Source organism: Vanellus vanellus (assembly GCF_965231255.1).
Source record: "Vanellus vanellus genome assembly, chromosome: 9".
NCBI classification, from domain to species: Eukaryota; Metazoa; Chordata; class Aves; order Charadriiformes; family Charadriidae; genus Vanellus; species Vanellus vanellus.
Genome location: NC_138914.1, coordinates 20,486,853 through 20,504,817, shown reverse-complemented (window position 1 = coordinate 20,504,817; position 17,965 = coordinate 20,486,853). Strand labels below are relative to the sequence as shown.

Genomic DNA, 17,965 nt, shown 5'->3' with positions numbered 1-17,965 from the left:
TAAGTCACAAATTTGAGAAAAACCCACACGTTCAAACCCAATAAAACTCCTACATATGCTTTTAAAAATAATAACAGGAAAAGCCTATTTCTGGCAATATGCAGCAGAAAAGATCTCTTAAACAGATTCAAGCTGGGTATTTGCTTTCCAAAAAATTCCCCAAACCTGAAGACATTTCTGTATTTTGACTACCTGCACCTCTACATCTACAAAGAACAACGGGGAGGATAAAACACGCCTTGCAAACTATGATTTTATTGTTTTGTACACAAAATGAAGATAGCACAGAAAGTGGCAGTGGAAGGTCTCTTCAAAACTGTCCTCCCGTTATGCCCTAAATTTGGGGAAGGGAGAGGGGAAGGTTAATATCTTGGTGTAACAGAGCTACATCAGAAGCTCCTTGACTTCTGGTCCCATTTTTGCCGAGATGTTAACAATGGTAAGTGAACATAATGCCTTTCCATCCAAGAAAAAGTGTTGGAAATATTATTACAGCAAGATTTGAAGGAAAAAAAGTAATATATTTTATTAGGTCAACTGATAGTTGGAAAAAAAGTTGGGTATAAAAATCTTCAGCCTCTGTGACACTCCTGAACATATCCTTAGATTGTCAGAGATATAACAGTGTTTGTTCTTATGGGTGTAAAGACACATTTCCGTTCAATGACAAACTTTTTCACTGGTCTGACATGAGAACTACAGTTTAGACACCTTTGAAAAATATCTATTAAAAATTAATATGAATTAACATACCGAGTAATTTTCCTATGAGCAATTCAAAAGTTATCTGAAAGGCAGCACTCTCAGACAACTATCAACCTGAGATACATTGAACCCTGCAACCTAGAGGTAAGAATTCCATCATCCCAAATTTATCTCCCTGATTTATTCAGCTTCTCTATATGCACATGAAATATTTAGAAGCCGAAAGCCTATTGAGAGAGGATATCTCACTGTTTCTCCACCTCATTTGTTAAGGCAACATAAGTTGCTGCCAAATTACATTCTTTGTATTGTCCATATTTTATTGAGTGCCATGCTAATCAAAAGCATTTTATATAAAATCTTGTCATTATTTATGAAATTATTCTGCCTTTTAAACAGACTGTTGCCAGAGATACTCCTCTTTCCTGTGGAAGCTGAGATAAAAAGTTGGTTACTGCTGTTTTGAGATGTGCCATTTCAAAATGTCAGTGGCAAAAGAGCCACCAGAGATCTGTACGCCTGACCAACCCCTTCTGTTCAGGAATAGCCATCACGTAAGTTAATATTCATAAATCTGGGAAGCGTGCAGCAAGTGGAGCAGTAAGGTTACTGCTTTCCCAAAACAGATTTCATCTGCTAGAGACATCTGTAATCCCCCAAAAGGCTTGAAATTCTCTTTTGGTATAAAATCACCACTCTTCGTAAAAAACCTCCAATGCACGCTGAACATTTAGTAAAATAGAATCATAGAATGGTTTAGGTTGGAAAGGACCTTGAAGATCATTGAGTTCCACCCCCCCGCCATAGACAGGGACGCTTCCCACTAGACCAGGTTGCCCAAGGCCACATCCAGCCTGGCCGTGAACACCTCCAGGGATGGGGCCTCAACAACCTCTCTGGGCAAATACGATAGAACAACTGACTCAGGGGATTAAAAAAACCCCTGTTCCTCTTGACTATGTTCTATCTGGTACAATAACAATATCCTTTTCTGTCTAATAACATCTATCGTGGGACTTTATTTGCTCTATGAAGATAATTCAGTGCCCTGCGAAAGGAAGGTCCACGATCAGAGTGCTAGTGAATGGGAATGATTAGCAGAGCAAGTAATGCTGGAGGGATTCCCCTCCACTCTCTCATTCCGAGTGAATCACCCTACAAACGATGTTCTGCTCTGTTGTACCTTTAGTTCATCCTTGCTTTGGAAGTTGTCCAGTAAGTGCTGGAAATGAGTATCCGACATCTGACGAAGCAGAGATAAAAGGCAGGAGACATATTCTCCCTGTTAACCAAATGAGAAATTATTTCATTCAGACAATCTGAAATTTCCTAAATAAAAAACTCAGCCTGGGGTAAGGTATAAAGGGAGGGGTCTGAAATGGCCCCAATGCCTATGAGAGGGAAGCTGACATGCACAGAGAGTAAAAATACCGTATGTTAACCGTTCCTGAATTACTGTTCATACACCTCAAGAGGAATGCACCTCTTAGAGGCTCCTCCACAGATGCCAGTTTTAAAAGTCTTTTAACCAATCTTGTTGTCTATACAAAAATACTTTAAATTATTAATGCAGACATTAAGGAATTGCCCTCCAAGCATGCAGTTTTTGACAATCACCTTTTTCAGTTACTTAATATACTATGTCTATCAAAGGTGTGACTGCAGCTCATGCAGACATACCAGGAATTATTTAAACTAATTGGCTCAGATACTCAAAACAGTATAGCAATGACAGCATGGGATCAGTATGGGCTACAAAAGGTGTCTGAAATCTTGTAAATATTTGGCTAATTAGCGTTCACCAAGTTATGTGCTGTCATAGCTACAGTACTAACAGTATTCCAATAAGATATTTGGAATATAGTTTGGGTAAGCCTACATGAGCTACAATTACATTTCTGGCCTGCAAAGCAGATGCACCCTAACCAGTTACCACAGTATCCCAAAGTGTTTTCCAAAGATGAGTTCCCCCATTTTACATATCTGAAAGCAAAGCACAGAGAAGTTAAGCAATCTGTCCAAGATAACAAGCAAGGCAGTGCCAAGAATACAAGGAGTATGTCTTTTGACTGCCAGTCCCTTGCACAACGCTATTTTTTTTCTGTGACAATAAGCAATTAATTTGGAAAATATACAAACTACTTTCTAAGCAGTATCTAATAAGATTCCATGTATCACTGTGAAATATGTGCTGTGAAATGTAAACTCAGGAACAAATTCCTGAATATATTCAGGAACAAATACAAAGGATTTTATACTTGGGACTGTCCATTCCTTTTTGATTTTTTTTTTTTTAATTGGCTCAAGCATCTACCCAGAAGCTTTGAGATAGGTTGTTCCAATAAACTTTACAGGGCTGAACTTCATTGGGAGAAAAGGTGTGCTTTTCTGTGTGAGGTGGCATGAGATAAATAACAGCAAGTCAAAAGGAAATTGAGATGCTACTGGTCATTTGCAAGGTAGTGCCTTTCTTATTTTGTATCAAAGACTATGTCTGAAAAAGTACTAAATGCCTTGCTCTTTATTAGGATTCTACCATTTATTACTTTATCTGAGCTAACATGGAAAGATAAAATCTTTTCTTGGGTGAGAAGTGTACCTTAGTGTACATCTGCCCCCAACAGTATCTCAGAGGTTTCAGCCATTTGATGAACAAGCAAGTCTAAAAAAAGGGATATTCTGAACAACAGCTTAACATACATTGTGCAAAAGCTGCATTAGAGACTCTGCCAAGCAAAAATAGACTAAAATAGGCTAGAACAGAAAAGGGCAACAAATCCAGAAAAGAAGAAAGCTGAACAGCAAAAGTCTTTTCCTTTTCTCATCTCCTATTGCATCTTGAAGAAAAAAATGTCTTCCCCTAGGCTTATGCTGGCAGTCTGGACAAAGTGGTGGCTTTTCCGTCTTCTTCCACCAAGCTCAACAGCTCACTTGACTTAGGATCTGTTAATTACTTTTTCAAAAGTATGTTGTATTTCATTTGCATGAAATAATCAGTGAACCTGGACAGATGCTCTCCAGGGCGTTAAGTAAAGGGACTTGTCCACTGACAGTATTCTCAGTCTTGGGAAGCAGAGCCTGACACTCACGTAGCCCCTGGTGACGCCTATTTAGACAGGTACCCAGCTAGCATGCGCCTCAAGTTCTAAACAGTAACTCTTAATCACAGCTGCAAAAACAAACGAGAAAATAACCTGGAAATCCACAAAAGCTTTCTGAGCTCCACTGCTTCCTGCAGACCTCACTACTGCAAAGAGGAGGGAATGAATTTGTGGCTTATTAAGGGAAAGAGACAAAGCCCTGGGCGTTCATGCAGCAGAGATGATAATGAGGTGCCGGTGGTGGTGAGGGACTGAACCAAAGGTTAGAGAAGCAGGAAATAGAAACTGATTGTTAGTTACTAACGGTGATTTCTGCTGTGCACTGCGGGCAACGCTGCCCTCTTACCGCCTCCTGAGACTGCGATTTACTCATGATTGTAAGCAGAGTTTGTAAAAGCACATCCAGGAGGCTCTCCACCATCATCTCAACCTCCTCCACGACATCTCCCTCCTATGGTAAGTAGTGAGCAAACAGACAGTTAGAAAATGGAGAGAACGGCATTAGCAAAGACAATTCTGCTGAGTCAGCCATACCACAAATACTTGTTTTGCTAGAGAGCTCCGTAATGGAGGTTCAGAGAAGTACAATCAAATTCATCATTGGTACCAGATACTGTTGTGATGCCATTGTGTGTGTTACCTCCTCAGTCTCTGATGGAAACATTCAGGGTCACAGCCATAAAGGTAAATCTATAATCAAAGGTCTGCATACACTCTAGAACACAATGGGATCGAATTATGTTCAGGACCCTTTATTCTATGGCAGCATTATTTTAGCATATTACCATGATACCTTTCATCTCATTCTTTTCACACAAAACCTTAACTTGTAATTGAAAATACTCTATTGGTATGAATTATATTTAGCACCATGAGCTTCCTCCTTTGGAGTCAGATGGGGAAACTTCACCACCCTCTGTTTGTGAGCACTGCTTTAAATGATCAAGATACCATTTGAGATCAGAGTATTATGATCATCAAAGCTGGGTGTTTAAACGCAGCAGCAATTTCCAGAACTAAGTGTGATTTCATTGATTGGATAATTTTAGAGTATTCTCTTAAAGTGAATCACAAAGTGCTAGTTACTGTCTCTTGCGGAACTGCAAGTCCTAGAGCTTCTGAACTCCACTGACATCTAAGTTCTGGGCTTGGATGAAGAAAATTAAACAGTGTCAAACCTGGTAAATGCGTATGCTGTTTTCCCCTCCTAACAGCAAGAGCACTGTGTAATCAGAATGCTCTGAGTCACACACACAAAAGCAGACCCTCATTTCAGATGTTCTCCTGCTGACAGAAAGTTAGCAGAGTTTCGTTTTTAAAAGGATTGTCAAAAAACCTGTGCTAACCTATAAAAATCCCTCAGTCTTCATTTTATGAAATCAGTGGTGGAATTTAAAAAAAATAAATAAATCAAACAGGACATTACCAATGAGCTCGTCTTGATTATGGAGAAGATACTACTGAGGATCCCAGAGCAGATAAGTAGCTCCTTCTGCTGCCGCAGGTGAAGGTGAATGTGGTGGAGAACTACAGGTAGCAGGATGCGCCGCGACTCTGAAACATGAATATCCAGATCACAGTCATTCCAAGAGATTTAAATTTCAACCATCCCAGTCAGCAGCCTCTTGGTATCTAAATTAGCCTACTGACATACAGCATGTTTCATTAACTGGTGCAACTTCTACTGTACATGTTGTCGTACACCACACTTCCAAGAACTGTATCTAATGAATTAATGGTGCATCTAGTTTCACAAGTTCATAAATGCAGTATACGTGATGTTCTCAATAGTGATACAGCTTGGAAACAACAGCTGTGAACTGACATTTTCTAATGTTGATTTCCTTTGTGCAAACCCTTCCTCACTTCTTGTTGCTTTCCAGCTCTATTGTCACAGCTAATACAGCTTCTCCAATATATGCCTCCTGGAAACTGGCTAATTCTTTTAGCTGGCTTACAAACCTTCATCTTATGAAAGAAGGGAGAACAGGTACCAGCTGCAGAAAACGGCAGCCAAACCAGGAAAAAAGAGCGACAGGGGAAAAAGCGGCAAGATGTCAGCAAACAGACTGATGGGAGAGAGAAAAGGAAAACAGGTCATCACTATACAGGAGGCAAGAAGAAGAGAATGTATCTTCCTTTAATTGCAAGACCTGAAGAGTGGGTAGGGTGGGCAGCCAAAAGATAACTTTGGAAAGTAGGTTCATCTTCCCAGGGGCAGACAGGACATGGGAGAGATTGTTGACTTGGGAGTATCGGGTCATGCTTCCATGGGAAGGAATATGACAGGGGTCTACCATTACTTTAGGTGGAAAATGAGGCATCTGTAGAGTCATAGCAGCCATCATAGTGAGATGTCACGATGCTATGCAGCAGCTAAAAGCATCGTTAGTTGCCAGTATTACTGTAAAGGAGAAATGAAGGTTAATGGGAAGGACTAAAACCCTGGACCCTGTGGGCAAAGTTACACCTGGCTTTATTGAGAAGGCAGAAGAGGAAGTTTTTGCCTACAAACTGGCACCCACAAAGCCAAATATTTTTATCAATAGGTTCAAAACACTATAATTAGATAAAACACACTGCCTGTTTTACAGCCACCTTTGGACTAAGCTACTTGTTCTGTACACTCTCATATTTTTTAAAATTAATTTGAAATTTAAGAAAAAATATGTATGTTTATAAACAATTACAACGGGTGGGTTAAACATGATTTTGTGGTGTTATTATTCTCACCATGCACTGAGTAGAATAATTTAAGTGCACTAACTTGAGATCCTCACTACAGGGAGGATAAGCGCAACGGTGCTTTTTATCTTCCAATATTACCTTCCTAACGTCCTTCGTTCGGACCTTTATGGATGAAATAAACTCACAACCTTCAATCCTTCTTCATTCAATTAATTCTTAAAGAATTACTAATATGTTGAGCTAAAGAAATATTAAAGTTATGATGTAAAGATTAAACATACTTCAAAAGAATGTGGTGGGTTTCTCACATAACTTTATCTCCCCCTTTCTCTTTCTCGGACAATAAACTGGCTGGAGAGGAGGTTACCTTCCTACCCGTGACAACAGAAGAGTAAAACAAAGTGTCAAGTGAGATTTGGCAGTTTTAGTAATTGACTTGATTTGTTAATGCACTTATTTTTATCAACCTTTAGTAACTGCACTTCATCTATGATGGATTTGTAAACATTTTCTACCGTAGGGAAACTTATAAAGTACCCACAGTGAATATATGCAACAATGATGCCGCCAAGATAAGTAACTACAAAGATTATTGGCATCAGCAACGAATTGTTTGCAGGAAAGCAACTGCAAAATAAACGTAACATGCTTCTGCTCTTCATTAGCAGCAAGACCTGGCCTGAGATACCGCTGTCTTACCTGAGAAAGAGAACAGGCGGCTGTCGACAGTGCGTGCAATGGACTGGAGCTTAACGACGTCCATGGACTGCCCGATGTGCACGGTGCTGGGCATGCTGCCCAGGGTGCCCCTCACAAACTCCGCCACTTCCTGCACAGTGAACATCTGCAGCAGCTCGTCAAAGATAGCAGGGAAGGAGTTCAGCAAAGCAGCCTGAAAAAAGGCAATGAAAAAAATGAAAATTTTGAATTCTGCAACTGCAGCTAAATGCAGTGCAACAGAAACAACAGTAAAACCAAAGTAAGGGTCTGCAAAAAGCTACTAAATAGCGCGCTATGGCTGGTGTTACTGTTTCGCAATACCTAAAGTTCATAGTGAACAAATCATGTATATAAAAATCAAGTGCTGCTGCAATACTAAGTCTTACGGTAAGTTCAGCACATAGGTACTGTAGAGCTACAAAAGGCTGTATTTTAGGACACAGCTTATAAAACAGAAATAATTGAGGTACCAGAGATCAGAAAATAGTCCATTTTTGCTGATTTACTTTTTTTCAATAAATATAAAACTTGCTTCTGATTAGAGAGTTCCATACCAATTTTTTGTACTGAGCAACCACCCAAGACAGTTAAAACTCTTCAGAAAACGTTCTGTTGACAGACCCTTAACCATAGGAGCACTGTCGTGTGATGCTGCAGTATTTCTGCAACAGGGGTGGGGTGTGATTTTATGTGAAAGAGGCATCACATCATGCAAGTCAGTGGGCACGTGATTCTTGCAATAATGGATATTTCCAGAAAGCCGGAGCTATCCTTGAAGGTGTTTCTTAAAGTGCAAAAACAGTATCAACACAACAACAACAAAAATCAAAACTCTTCATCTCTTATTTCACACTTTTTCAATTTATTGCTTCATAGCACTAGAAAATTCCATGCATCGCCCTATCCTCAAGATCCACAGACTTGGCACCGTATCTAACAACTGCCACACATCTCTAGTGCTTTAAAATTCCTCTGTCTTGCTCTACATCCTACTCAAGGTCCATACCTGTTTCCTCATAATAGCTACTTAAATTCCTAGGTGGGTGCTTTCTGGAACCGCTGCAGCCTGGCTGGGACTCGGCTGCTGTGCTCCCACCCGCCGCAGCCGCACGCTGCCCCTCCTGCTGGTCCCCCCTCCCCCCTCTGAAGCTCTCCACACAAACCACCCTGATTTCCTCCAGAAGTTCAGATTTACCAAACTTCGTTGCAGATCTCTATTCAGCTTCGCCCTTCCAGAGTCCCACTACCTATCGCTATTTTCTTCTGTTCTGCAAGTCCTCCTTTTCCTCACAGATTTCTTTGTTTCCTCATTGCATAAACATTGCTGTAGCTCTCCCCTGCCGGCTGAAGCACTCGGCACGCCTCTCCTAATCCCATATAATATACAGCTGCCTTCTTTGCCAAGTCTTTCCTCAAAGTATCTTTTCCCTCAAACAACAGTGATATCTATTAAATAGTCTTTGAGCAAAGTCTAAGTTATTTTTACAACTAACACTGTAGAGCCCATTAAATTATTCTGAATATAAATTTACCTCTTTCTTCTTCGCGCTTGTTATCTCTCTCAACATCTTGTCTTGTTACAATCAATTCAGATTACACAAACACTCACATAGCCTCCTGGGTGTTGTCACCTATTTGTAGCTACATACATACAATGTACTAACAAAATAAACAAATATGAATCATTTAAATAGCTCACGGTACTCTTGGAAGGCTACAACAGCCGCAAATCTAGCCACCATCTTTATCTTTGGGATAATGCAAGTGAAATTACAGTATCGGCCCAACAAATCCTTACAGGAGTTTTCCTAAACTTATTTCTAACCATTACTATAAAGCAGGAGGATTTCTGTGGTGATTTAGGCTACCCAGCAGTAATCTAAGGATGCATGGGATCTCTTCCGAAAGCTTTGGAGCTGTCTTGAGGAACAGCTACATCATTTCATCAGTTCCTCGAAGGGCTCTTTTTTGTACAACACCCTAAAATATTCTGCAACATTACTCATGTCAAACCAATTGCCTGGAAGGAAGGACGTAATCAGTTTTAGCTTCATTGCTGGAAAGAACTATATCGAGAACTCTGTAATATCCTGGATGAGAGGACAAGTGTGGAGAAAATTATGTTTGCATTTCTGTAGATATTTAACAGTTGTCCAGATTTCCGGAACTAGTACATAATCTCCTTGGCCGTCCTGAACAATTTGACTTGTATAATCTTGTATATGCCCTCAATACTGTCTTTTCAGTGTGTGGATGCCATAAGCTGTTCCATTAATTACTGAAACATTCCACATTTTCCAGTTTCAAAGTACCAGCCACTTAAACATTAAATTCCAGTTCATATGCAGGAAAAGAAGGTTTGGGATAGGGAAAAAGGATTAATTGGGAACATCCATGATGAAATACTTGTGCAGTTCTGAGGATCATTACTTACAGAATTAAATGACGGCCTTGAAGTACCACCACATTTTTGTGGGGCACATGTCCCAGCTCCGCTCGCCTGCCCTCCAGGCTGAGAGGCCTATGGGGCAAGTGGGATCAAGGGGCAACATAGTGGCAAGGGGGAAACAAAAAATAAACTTTTCAAAGATTAAACAAGGACAGGCTTTACAAATTACAAAAGTCCAAAGTAAGAAATACCATAGTGAGAGAAAGGAGGGGGGAAAAAAAAAAAGAAACAAAGAGAAAAAGGGAAAACAACCCCATTCTCAAATCTAGTCTCCCTCTGTATTTTTGATCAACACAACTTAAAAAAACCAACTAAAGAACCCTAAACGGCCTGCTCTCACAAGATGCTGTTTCCCCTTACTGCCGCTTTGCCTGCAAAATCTGTGTGCTGGTTTCTCATGTTCCTGGCTCATCTTACTATACCCACTAATGGGTGATTAAATTGAAGATTAGAGCAGCTGCTCTCAAAATCTTTTAGAGCAGCTTCTTAAAAAAGAGACCACATTGCTGGCAGCTTCCCTAACCAGTGGAGTCGCTCTGTTTTGTGGCAATGTTCACAGCAACTATTCTTTGGCAAACTACAATAGGTGTTCAAAACATCTGAATAGTAAGTTAGTGATTACAAATCACCTTCGTATTACCAGGAAGTTCCAGGTGGTTTATCTTTGATATTCTCTGAGCTGAGGCACACACATAGCATTTGAAAGAACTATTTAAAACTTTTAAACACAGATGTAGTTTAGTACAGTGATCTTTAAAGTATGAAACAAAACTTAGCAACATCCTTACTGACTTTGAATAGTACCTTAAGCCCACGTGAAGTCTCTGTGAAGTCACGTGGGCCATAATCAAAATACCATATGAACGGTGAGTGTGGTTATCACAGTGTGCTTGCAGTCAGGCTGCACGTGATTCTGGCTGTAATTTTAGAGTATGCTGGAATTAAATTTATCTGACTGTGAGTACATCAGTTGAACTTCTCTACTGTGACATTGCTATGACCTCAAGTATTGACTTGAGCTACTACAATTAAGGATTTTAAATTTCTTTAGGCCAACCGTAAGACGCATGAATGAGAGGACTGAAAATGCAGTTTACTTTTGTGAAGAGTAGAAATTGTGTTCTCATGTGACAAGTCACATTCCTCTTGAGAGTCCACAGTTCAGCTCACCTGTATCTGTGAAGTGATGCAAAGCTACTGTCTAATAACGTTAACCGGCTGTGTCATTTTCCAGTATCATCAGCTTGTTAGAGGGAGAAAACTGTACTAACCTGTGTTTAATTGTCATGTGCCCATATATACTACCTGTGCAGAAAATAGCTGCCTTTCGGTTTGCCAATTAAGGTGTAGAAAATAGCAAACCTGTGTGAAGATGAGAGTCTCAGAGCTCCTGCTGTCCAAGCTGAGTACAAATCTGATGGACTGGAAAAGCTCCTGGATGCTGGAGCGGAACTGTTCCTCCTCCATTCCACAAGTAGCTCTGGAGTAAAGGATCCGAGATTGGACAATGAACTTGAAAAGATATTCCAAGGCCTTAAGGAGCAGGAGAGGAAGGAGATTAAGATACAGAAAAAGAGAGAAAGAAAAATAAAGGAGCTTTAAAGAGAACCAGGAAAGAGTCTAGCTGCATAATAACTAAATTCTTCAGCTTTAGAAAGAAGAAAGAAAAACAGGTTTTGTAAATTATATAACTCAGTTAAGGAACAGCTACTCATAGGCAAGTATCCCTTCTCAACCAATAATCTGTGTTACTGGTATGTCCCACTCACAAAAATTATACATTTAAGTCAAATAGACAAATTCAAGTTACAAAATTTGAGGAAAAACTCAACGAAGAGACTTTAATTTTCTCATAACTTGGCACAATGACTGTAAGTGTCAGAAGAAGCTATTCTGTTTTCATTCAAATTTTACATTTAATTACTTGACTTAGCTAATCTAGATTAAGATAAGCGGACTGCCAGTGGAACAGAAGAAAGGTTACCTGGAAAAAAAGAGACTCTACTTTTCAATATGAACACAACAGCAAGGTTCTCCTTTATTTCTGGCAGCTACGCTTACAAACAGAAATCAATGCAGATGCAGAAATAGAAGACAACAAGAGCAGCATGTGAAGCCCTCTGGCAGCCCACTGCAGCAGTACTATAGCCAGTATAGTTTTATTTTGAGCTGTGGTAAATTAAAGCATCTTTCGTTTATCATCACCTACGAAATTTGGAGAGCACCCAGCAGAGGGAGAATATCCTGTGCAGAAGATGGCATTTAACACCGTTATACAACGCGTGATAGAAGCTGCAGTCCTGAGGGACTGGCAAATTGGATCTTCTTGTAGGAGAATGATAACTTGCTCTACAACATATCTAGATTAAGTCTGAATTTCCAACCTAAACATCTTTAACTAAAATTTTGTAGACGGCATTATTCAGAACTCCATTTATTTGGGAGCAGTGCCAATGAAGAAAAATACATCGTTCTATGCAGCCTTTACCAAGCTTAGCAACCTGTCGAAGGTTCTTGCAGACACTAAAATAGCAATGTAATATTCCACACAGCAACAAGGCCTTTTTGATCATTTGGTTTATGGAACTGTCACCACTGAAACGTGCTAAATTCACATTTAGACTTCACTCCTTCCCTTAGTGCTTAACATGATACACCATTAAAGCAGGATTAAAGGAAGACACGATGCATAGTTTGATGATATCCTCAAAATACAGCACAGGAAACAAACAGGCTGGAGCTCGTCTACAGAAACATTAGTAATATTCCACTGTATCGACTGGAAAGTATTCTTGTCTGCTTCACTTCAGTTTGGAAATGGAAAGTTAATTCAAATCCAAATTTTGCCCCCCTCAGGTATTTTTGAATCCATAAGATGTCCCTCATTGAACCATCACACTATATGCACGAATGTGCAATGTTATGTTGTAAGCTTTAGAATGCTACAGCTTTAAGGATAGAGAATGGGAACATGAAATTCTTTACAAAGCCATCACAGATTTCAAAATGCCACTGATACTTACAGACTTTTTTTTTTTTCAGGAGTGATGGCAACTTTGCTAATTTGGCAGTACATTATTTATACTTCTGTAATAAAACATCTCCCGGTGAAGCTTCCTTACACCAAAGAACTTCATCAGGAAATAACACTTTGTATTTCTGGATAGTTTGCAGACAAAGGTCAATTGGTTGACAAAAGTCAGCTCTTCAAGGTTAGCATCTCTGCTGCAAACACCAAATACTGCAAGTCAAGCGCTCGTACAAGCTGTTTTATAGGTTTGGTATAGACAACCATAACTCTAACCTGAAAGCTCGTAACTTTAATGTAAAGATTATGTTTTGCAATGAATCAGAGGATTTACGTATGAAATTCTGTCATTCTCTGTTGAAAGTGAAACGGCAGGCTTGCAGAGCCACTCCGCATCCTTAGCACAGACAACCTAAACCGTTGCCTAGAATGAATCCGCAAAAGCAGTGAACTGAAGAGTTCAGTGTGTTTGCAGACACACGGCTGAGATGGTAAAAACACTAACCAAGTCTTGTTAGCACAAATCAGCACTTGGACTAACTTAATACTTACAAAATCACAGATACGATGCATGTATGTGCCTAAACGCATAGAAGTGCACTGAAATAAAATTCAAGCCTTCTATTATGTTTGGCATGATATAAAAAATCAGCATCAAGTTAAAGGAATTTTCTTAAAAACGTAGTCTGTATGCATCTTCACACAATAGGTGAGCACACACCACTCACCTGTGACCAGCAACCTAAGGACTCATGGTACCATCAAATACAAAACTTAAATGGACAAACAGCATCATAACCTTATTTCCTCTCAACCAAAAAACCCCTAAATTCCACCAGTGGTACTCCAGGAGAGACAAGAAAAGGAGTAAGAAATGTGCATATAGATAATGCATCTCAAAGAACTTTCACTTACTCATGAGTAATCTTCCTCTCTTCGTTAAGTGACTGTCCTTATGCACGTTCACTCTGCATACAGGAACAGCACATCTCAACTTGCACAGATTACCTGCTGGTTGGCTGCAATGTCCCAGGAAAATTAAAACCAGAAGACCACTATGACAAAAGCAGCATCAGTTAGAAGCTTCTATGGTATCACAGGTAAAAAAGTGGATAAATTTCTGTGGTTATTCTGCAGGTCTAACAGAAAAAGACACTCTTCAGAGACAGCGGTGTTGCTGGAGCCTTCAAGGATTATGCTCAGATATTTAATGGTTCTGTTGTAGCACATTCATAAATGCAGCGGACAGTCCTGGGGACAGTACAGCTGCATATCTGGATTCATCTGCTGTAGAAGTTAATTCTGTTCAGAGTATGAACAGATCAATCAACCTTGTATAGACCTGCTTTAAGAAAAAGCACAGATTAATTTCCTAACTCAAGAAACCCAAAGATTACTTTAGGAAATAATCTGGAGTATGTAGAATGGGCACAGCGTACGTTAAGAGGATTAGTTCTGAAGGTATGAATCCCTTTCACTGTCCTAACCAAAGCAAATAAAAGACATTTTCAGTAGTCTGTGAGTATCCACTTCACCATTCAAGAGCAGCTAGCAAACTTCTTCCTTCTATCGTCAATATGTTTTTTTCAGAGAAGAGCATACTTGTTTCAAGTGCAAGAGGCATCTACTACGCAGTTTCAAGAAAAAAGTGCAAAGGTTCAAGTGCGGGTACCAATTTGAGTCTTGTGAGAGCAGATAAAAGACCTAGGGCAAAGTTCAAGGCATCAGCAATAAAAGAAGGAGCAGGTCCCACAAACAGGCTGACCAGGGTGGAACAATTATAATTACATCAGCAATTTTCTGGTATTCTTAGAAAAAGTGAGGCTGTAGAAAATGTGAATCACCAAATAAGGTAATTGTTTCTGAACGAGCTAATAAATAAGTCCAGAGACAGACTGGTCTTAAAAGCAATAGATTAACATTTCTTTTTTGAATTCAGGGCGAAGAAAACAATTTGGAGGAGTCCCCATTCTCAAAAGGCAGGGCCGAGAATGTCATTCCAAAAGTCTCATTCACTAGCTCCCTGGCTGGCACCGCTCACAAAGTGTGTTCAGGGTTGGTTTCAAAGAAATCCACTGGGAAGACTGACCCTTTCTGTATCACTCATTGATGTAAAGCCCCATAGCAATGGTATGCAGTACCTCCAAGTCTCTAAAAAGTTTGACGCCTGTTCTGTGCGGTTCAGCTCCAGAACACTGATATGAAGATGTGACTTCCTGAGGAAGAAAAGGTCTTGCTTTTTCAGTGGGTTCCCTCAATCCAGGCGAAACTCACCTGTGATTCTACTAGTGGAAGATAGCTGAAGCTGAAAGGGCATCTCCTAGAGACACTTCATAAGTTTTGCCATGATTAGTAGGGAAAGCAAAACTAAAACTGTCTGTGGAGCTATACGTGGACATTTAGTTACAGAATTCTCCAGGGAATCACAGGCCGGATGCAGCTTACGCGGAGCTTGTTGTAGAGCATAATAAAGGAACATCATGCCGTGTGTTCTAGCACGGGTAGAAACATCCTTTCGGTGTCCTGGTTTGAGGTTATAGTTCCCCAAGTCTTCATAGAAGTTTTTGGAGAATTAAGGGGAGTCTTGAGGGAGGTAAGTAATTTTAGAAATAGTCTCAAGCAGCGCTTGCTAATGCAAATGTTGAAAATCAGAATCCTATTAGGCATCTGCATATCCATCATGAATGTACATGAGCAGTCAAAGGCCAAAAAAAGAGTGCAGATGTATTTCAACACCTGCTTTAGAGTACTACATTTAACAGCTAATTCAGGGACAAAGAGATAGAGCGCTATCCTCTGTTCTCTGAGCTGAAGAGCTACTAGTGCAAGGAGTGTAGCGAAGACATCCAAGACATAGAAATTCCCAACAAACAAATATAGTACTAGTAATGACATATTAGCAATGATAATAGGTTTGGTACAAAATTGCTCCAAATGCCCGAAATAAAATCTGGAAACAAAGAAGGAAATCAATCACTTTCCTGCAGTGGAAGAAGATAAAGACCTTAATTTGGGCCTCCAAGGTATACCTGCAAAGGCAACTGTCCGAATAAGATGTGACAGCAGTGTCATTGGTAGAGGCTGCACCGTTAGGTCTGCAGAAACCGTGGTGGTAATTATAATTCCTGTGCTTGAAGACCTGACAGCCCAAGCCTTTCCAAATTCACCCCACTCAGAGGGAACAGCTACTTTCTAGGCAAACACTTGAGATTCCCAGTAAGCAAACAGCTACCTTGGAATCCTTGAAAGAATGTACCTTGTTCACAAGCAGTAATGTTGAATGACTGAGCTTCTAAAAGACATTCTAGCATTCATATTTTTAATATTTCTGAAGAGGACTGCTGTGAGGTTCAAAAAATGAAGACCACATAGGGACAATATCATCTCTCTCTGCTGCACTGCATACAGCACTATTGAGTGGTTTGAGAGGGAAGAAAACCTAGAAGTCGTCCCAGGTAGAGATCTTCCTCTTGTCTCACAATTTTAATAGATTTCTTTGTAATTAAAAAAATAACAAACAAAAACAAAACAGGAAGGTTAAGAATGGAAGCATAAAGAATAAGAAAGTTGATAATTTCTTGACAAAACATCTTTGTCCTACTTTTACCATTCTCTACGAATCCGTGGTTGAAAAGTATTACAAAGAAGTTGTTTCCAAGTATGTAAATATCTACAAAAGACAAAGTAAACACTGGTGTAATGCCCTTGTAAATATCAGGATACGATCTTAACAGGAGGATCCTGAAAGCTAGTTGATGGCGGCGATGCCATAACCATTCAAACGGAACAAGGATTCTCAAAACATTAAAATTACTTCCTCAAAAATATTAACTAAATTAGACTAAAGGAGGCAAAAAAAAAAAGAACAAAAATATCACAAGGAAGAAAAAGCCATAATAAAGTCTGAAACATATGGCAAGACACAAGCATAAATACATGCACAAGGAACAGTCTCTGTGTATGTATGGGTGTGTGCTTCACCTGTGAGGCGCTTCACCAATTTGTGGTGATGTGAAAAAGAGAAAAAGAAAGTGCTGATCTCTGCCAGTGCTATTAGTTTGAAAAGTGGCCAGACTCCAGTGGTGGGACACAAGCCTACTCACGGTACACAGGTACAGAGGGACACTCACTCAAAGAAAAATATCTTCCTGCAAATTTGGAATCTTGTATTTACATACTTGACACAATATCTTTGTTTTACAACTACACATGGTAAAACTAATACGTAAGTGTCTGATTTCTCTGTAATAGCACCAAAAATATTCCCTTTTTACACACCATTAGAAAGCTGTGCCTTCCTGCAAGATCATGCTGTCATCACTGAACTGTGATTCAGGTCCTGTGCAATGAGAGCTGTTAGAATTTCCATGCAGTTAAAGGCTCATTTATCTGCTTCTTAAAATACTCCTGAACTTCAACCAGTAATACAATGAAGCTGTGTCAATGCCAGAAATGAAAAGCATATCTTTGATCCACAGGCACCTGTGCCTAATGCATTTAAAATAAATGCTTCTTGAAGTGCAAGGTGTAGACCACACACACATATGTTTGTGGTCAGTGCATATATATTCCATGTAAGGCCCACTTAAGTTCTCCATGGGGCTTCAGAAGGACTTAAGGAGACATAATTCTTCCATTTTTTTTTCCTGCACAAGAGCGAATCTCCCCCTAAAATTAAAATTTCAGCAAAATATTAAAAAAAACAATTCTGGTCAAACAAATAAGTCAGTGCCAGACTACCCTTGCTTTTATATACATCTTTCCCAGCCCTTTTGCAGTCACAGATGGAACAGACACAAATACCCCCGTTGGATACATACTCTCATGGCTTCCTGGATGTGGTCCTGACGTACAAGTTCAGCTGAACGGTCCATGTACCACTTCAAACATCGGATCAGCTCTCTGTATATAACAAACAGTGAAAAGAAGGGGAACCTTCAGCACTATTTTAAAATTAGTCAGGCAACAAACATTTCACTTTTGGGGAGAATTCTATAAAATAGTCTCATCTGTCTCCATTTCAGTGGTCAGCTATAGCTGTCCTAACTACTGAATTTACATAATATGTACATTTATTTAAGTTTCAAAAACAGAAAAGAATTTATTCTCTGTAATTGACTTAGACCATGAGGAACCTAAGAGAACATCAAAACCAAGTTATTAAAGAGATAGCTTTGATAAAGGCATGCAGTACAATTCTAAGACCAAAACATACTCTTTTTTTGGTAAGAAATTCTAGATCTCCTCTAAATAAGCAGTTTTATAGAAACTAAG

At 39.6% G+C, this 17,965-nt stretch overlaps 1 protein-coding gene across 1 annotated transcript in view; it reads right to left on the bottom strand.

Moving 5' to 3' along the window:
• Nucleotides 1-17,965, bottom strand: part of DOCK3 (dedicator of cytokinesis 3) — a gene marked incomplete at both ends in the record, with an annotated part of 218,058 nt that overhangs the window by 44,816 nt on the left and 155,277 nt on the right. Inside the window, 7 exon segments of the mRNA XM_082487547.1 lie at nt 1,889-1,987; nt 4,111-4,257; nt 5,233-5,360; nt 7,194-7,386; nt 9,649-9,735; nt 11,026-11,196; nt 17,512-17,593. Of these exon segments, the coding sequence (XP_082343673.1) occupies nt 1,889-1,987; nt 4,111-4,257; nt 5,233-5,360; nt 7,194-7,386; nt 9,649-9,735; nt 11,026-11,196; nt 17,512-17,593 (907 nt within the window).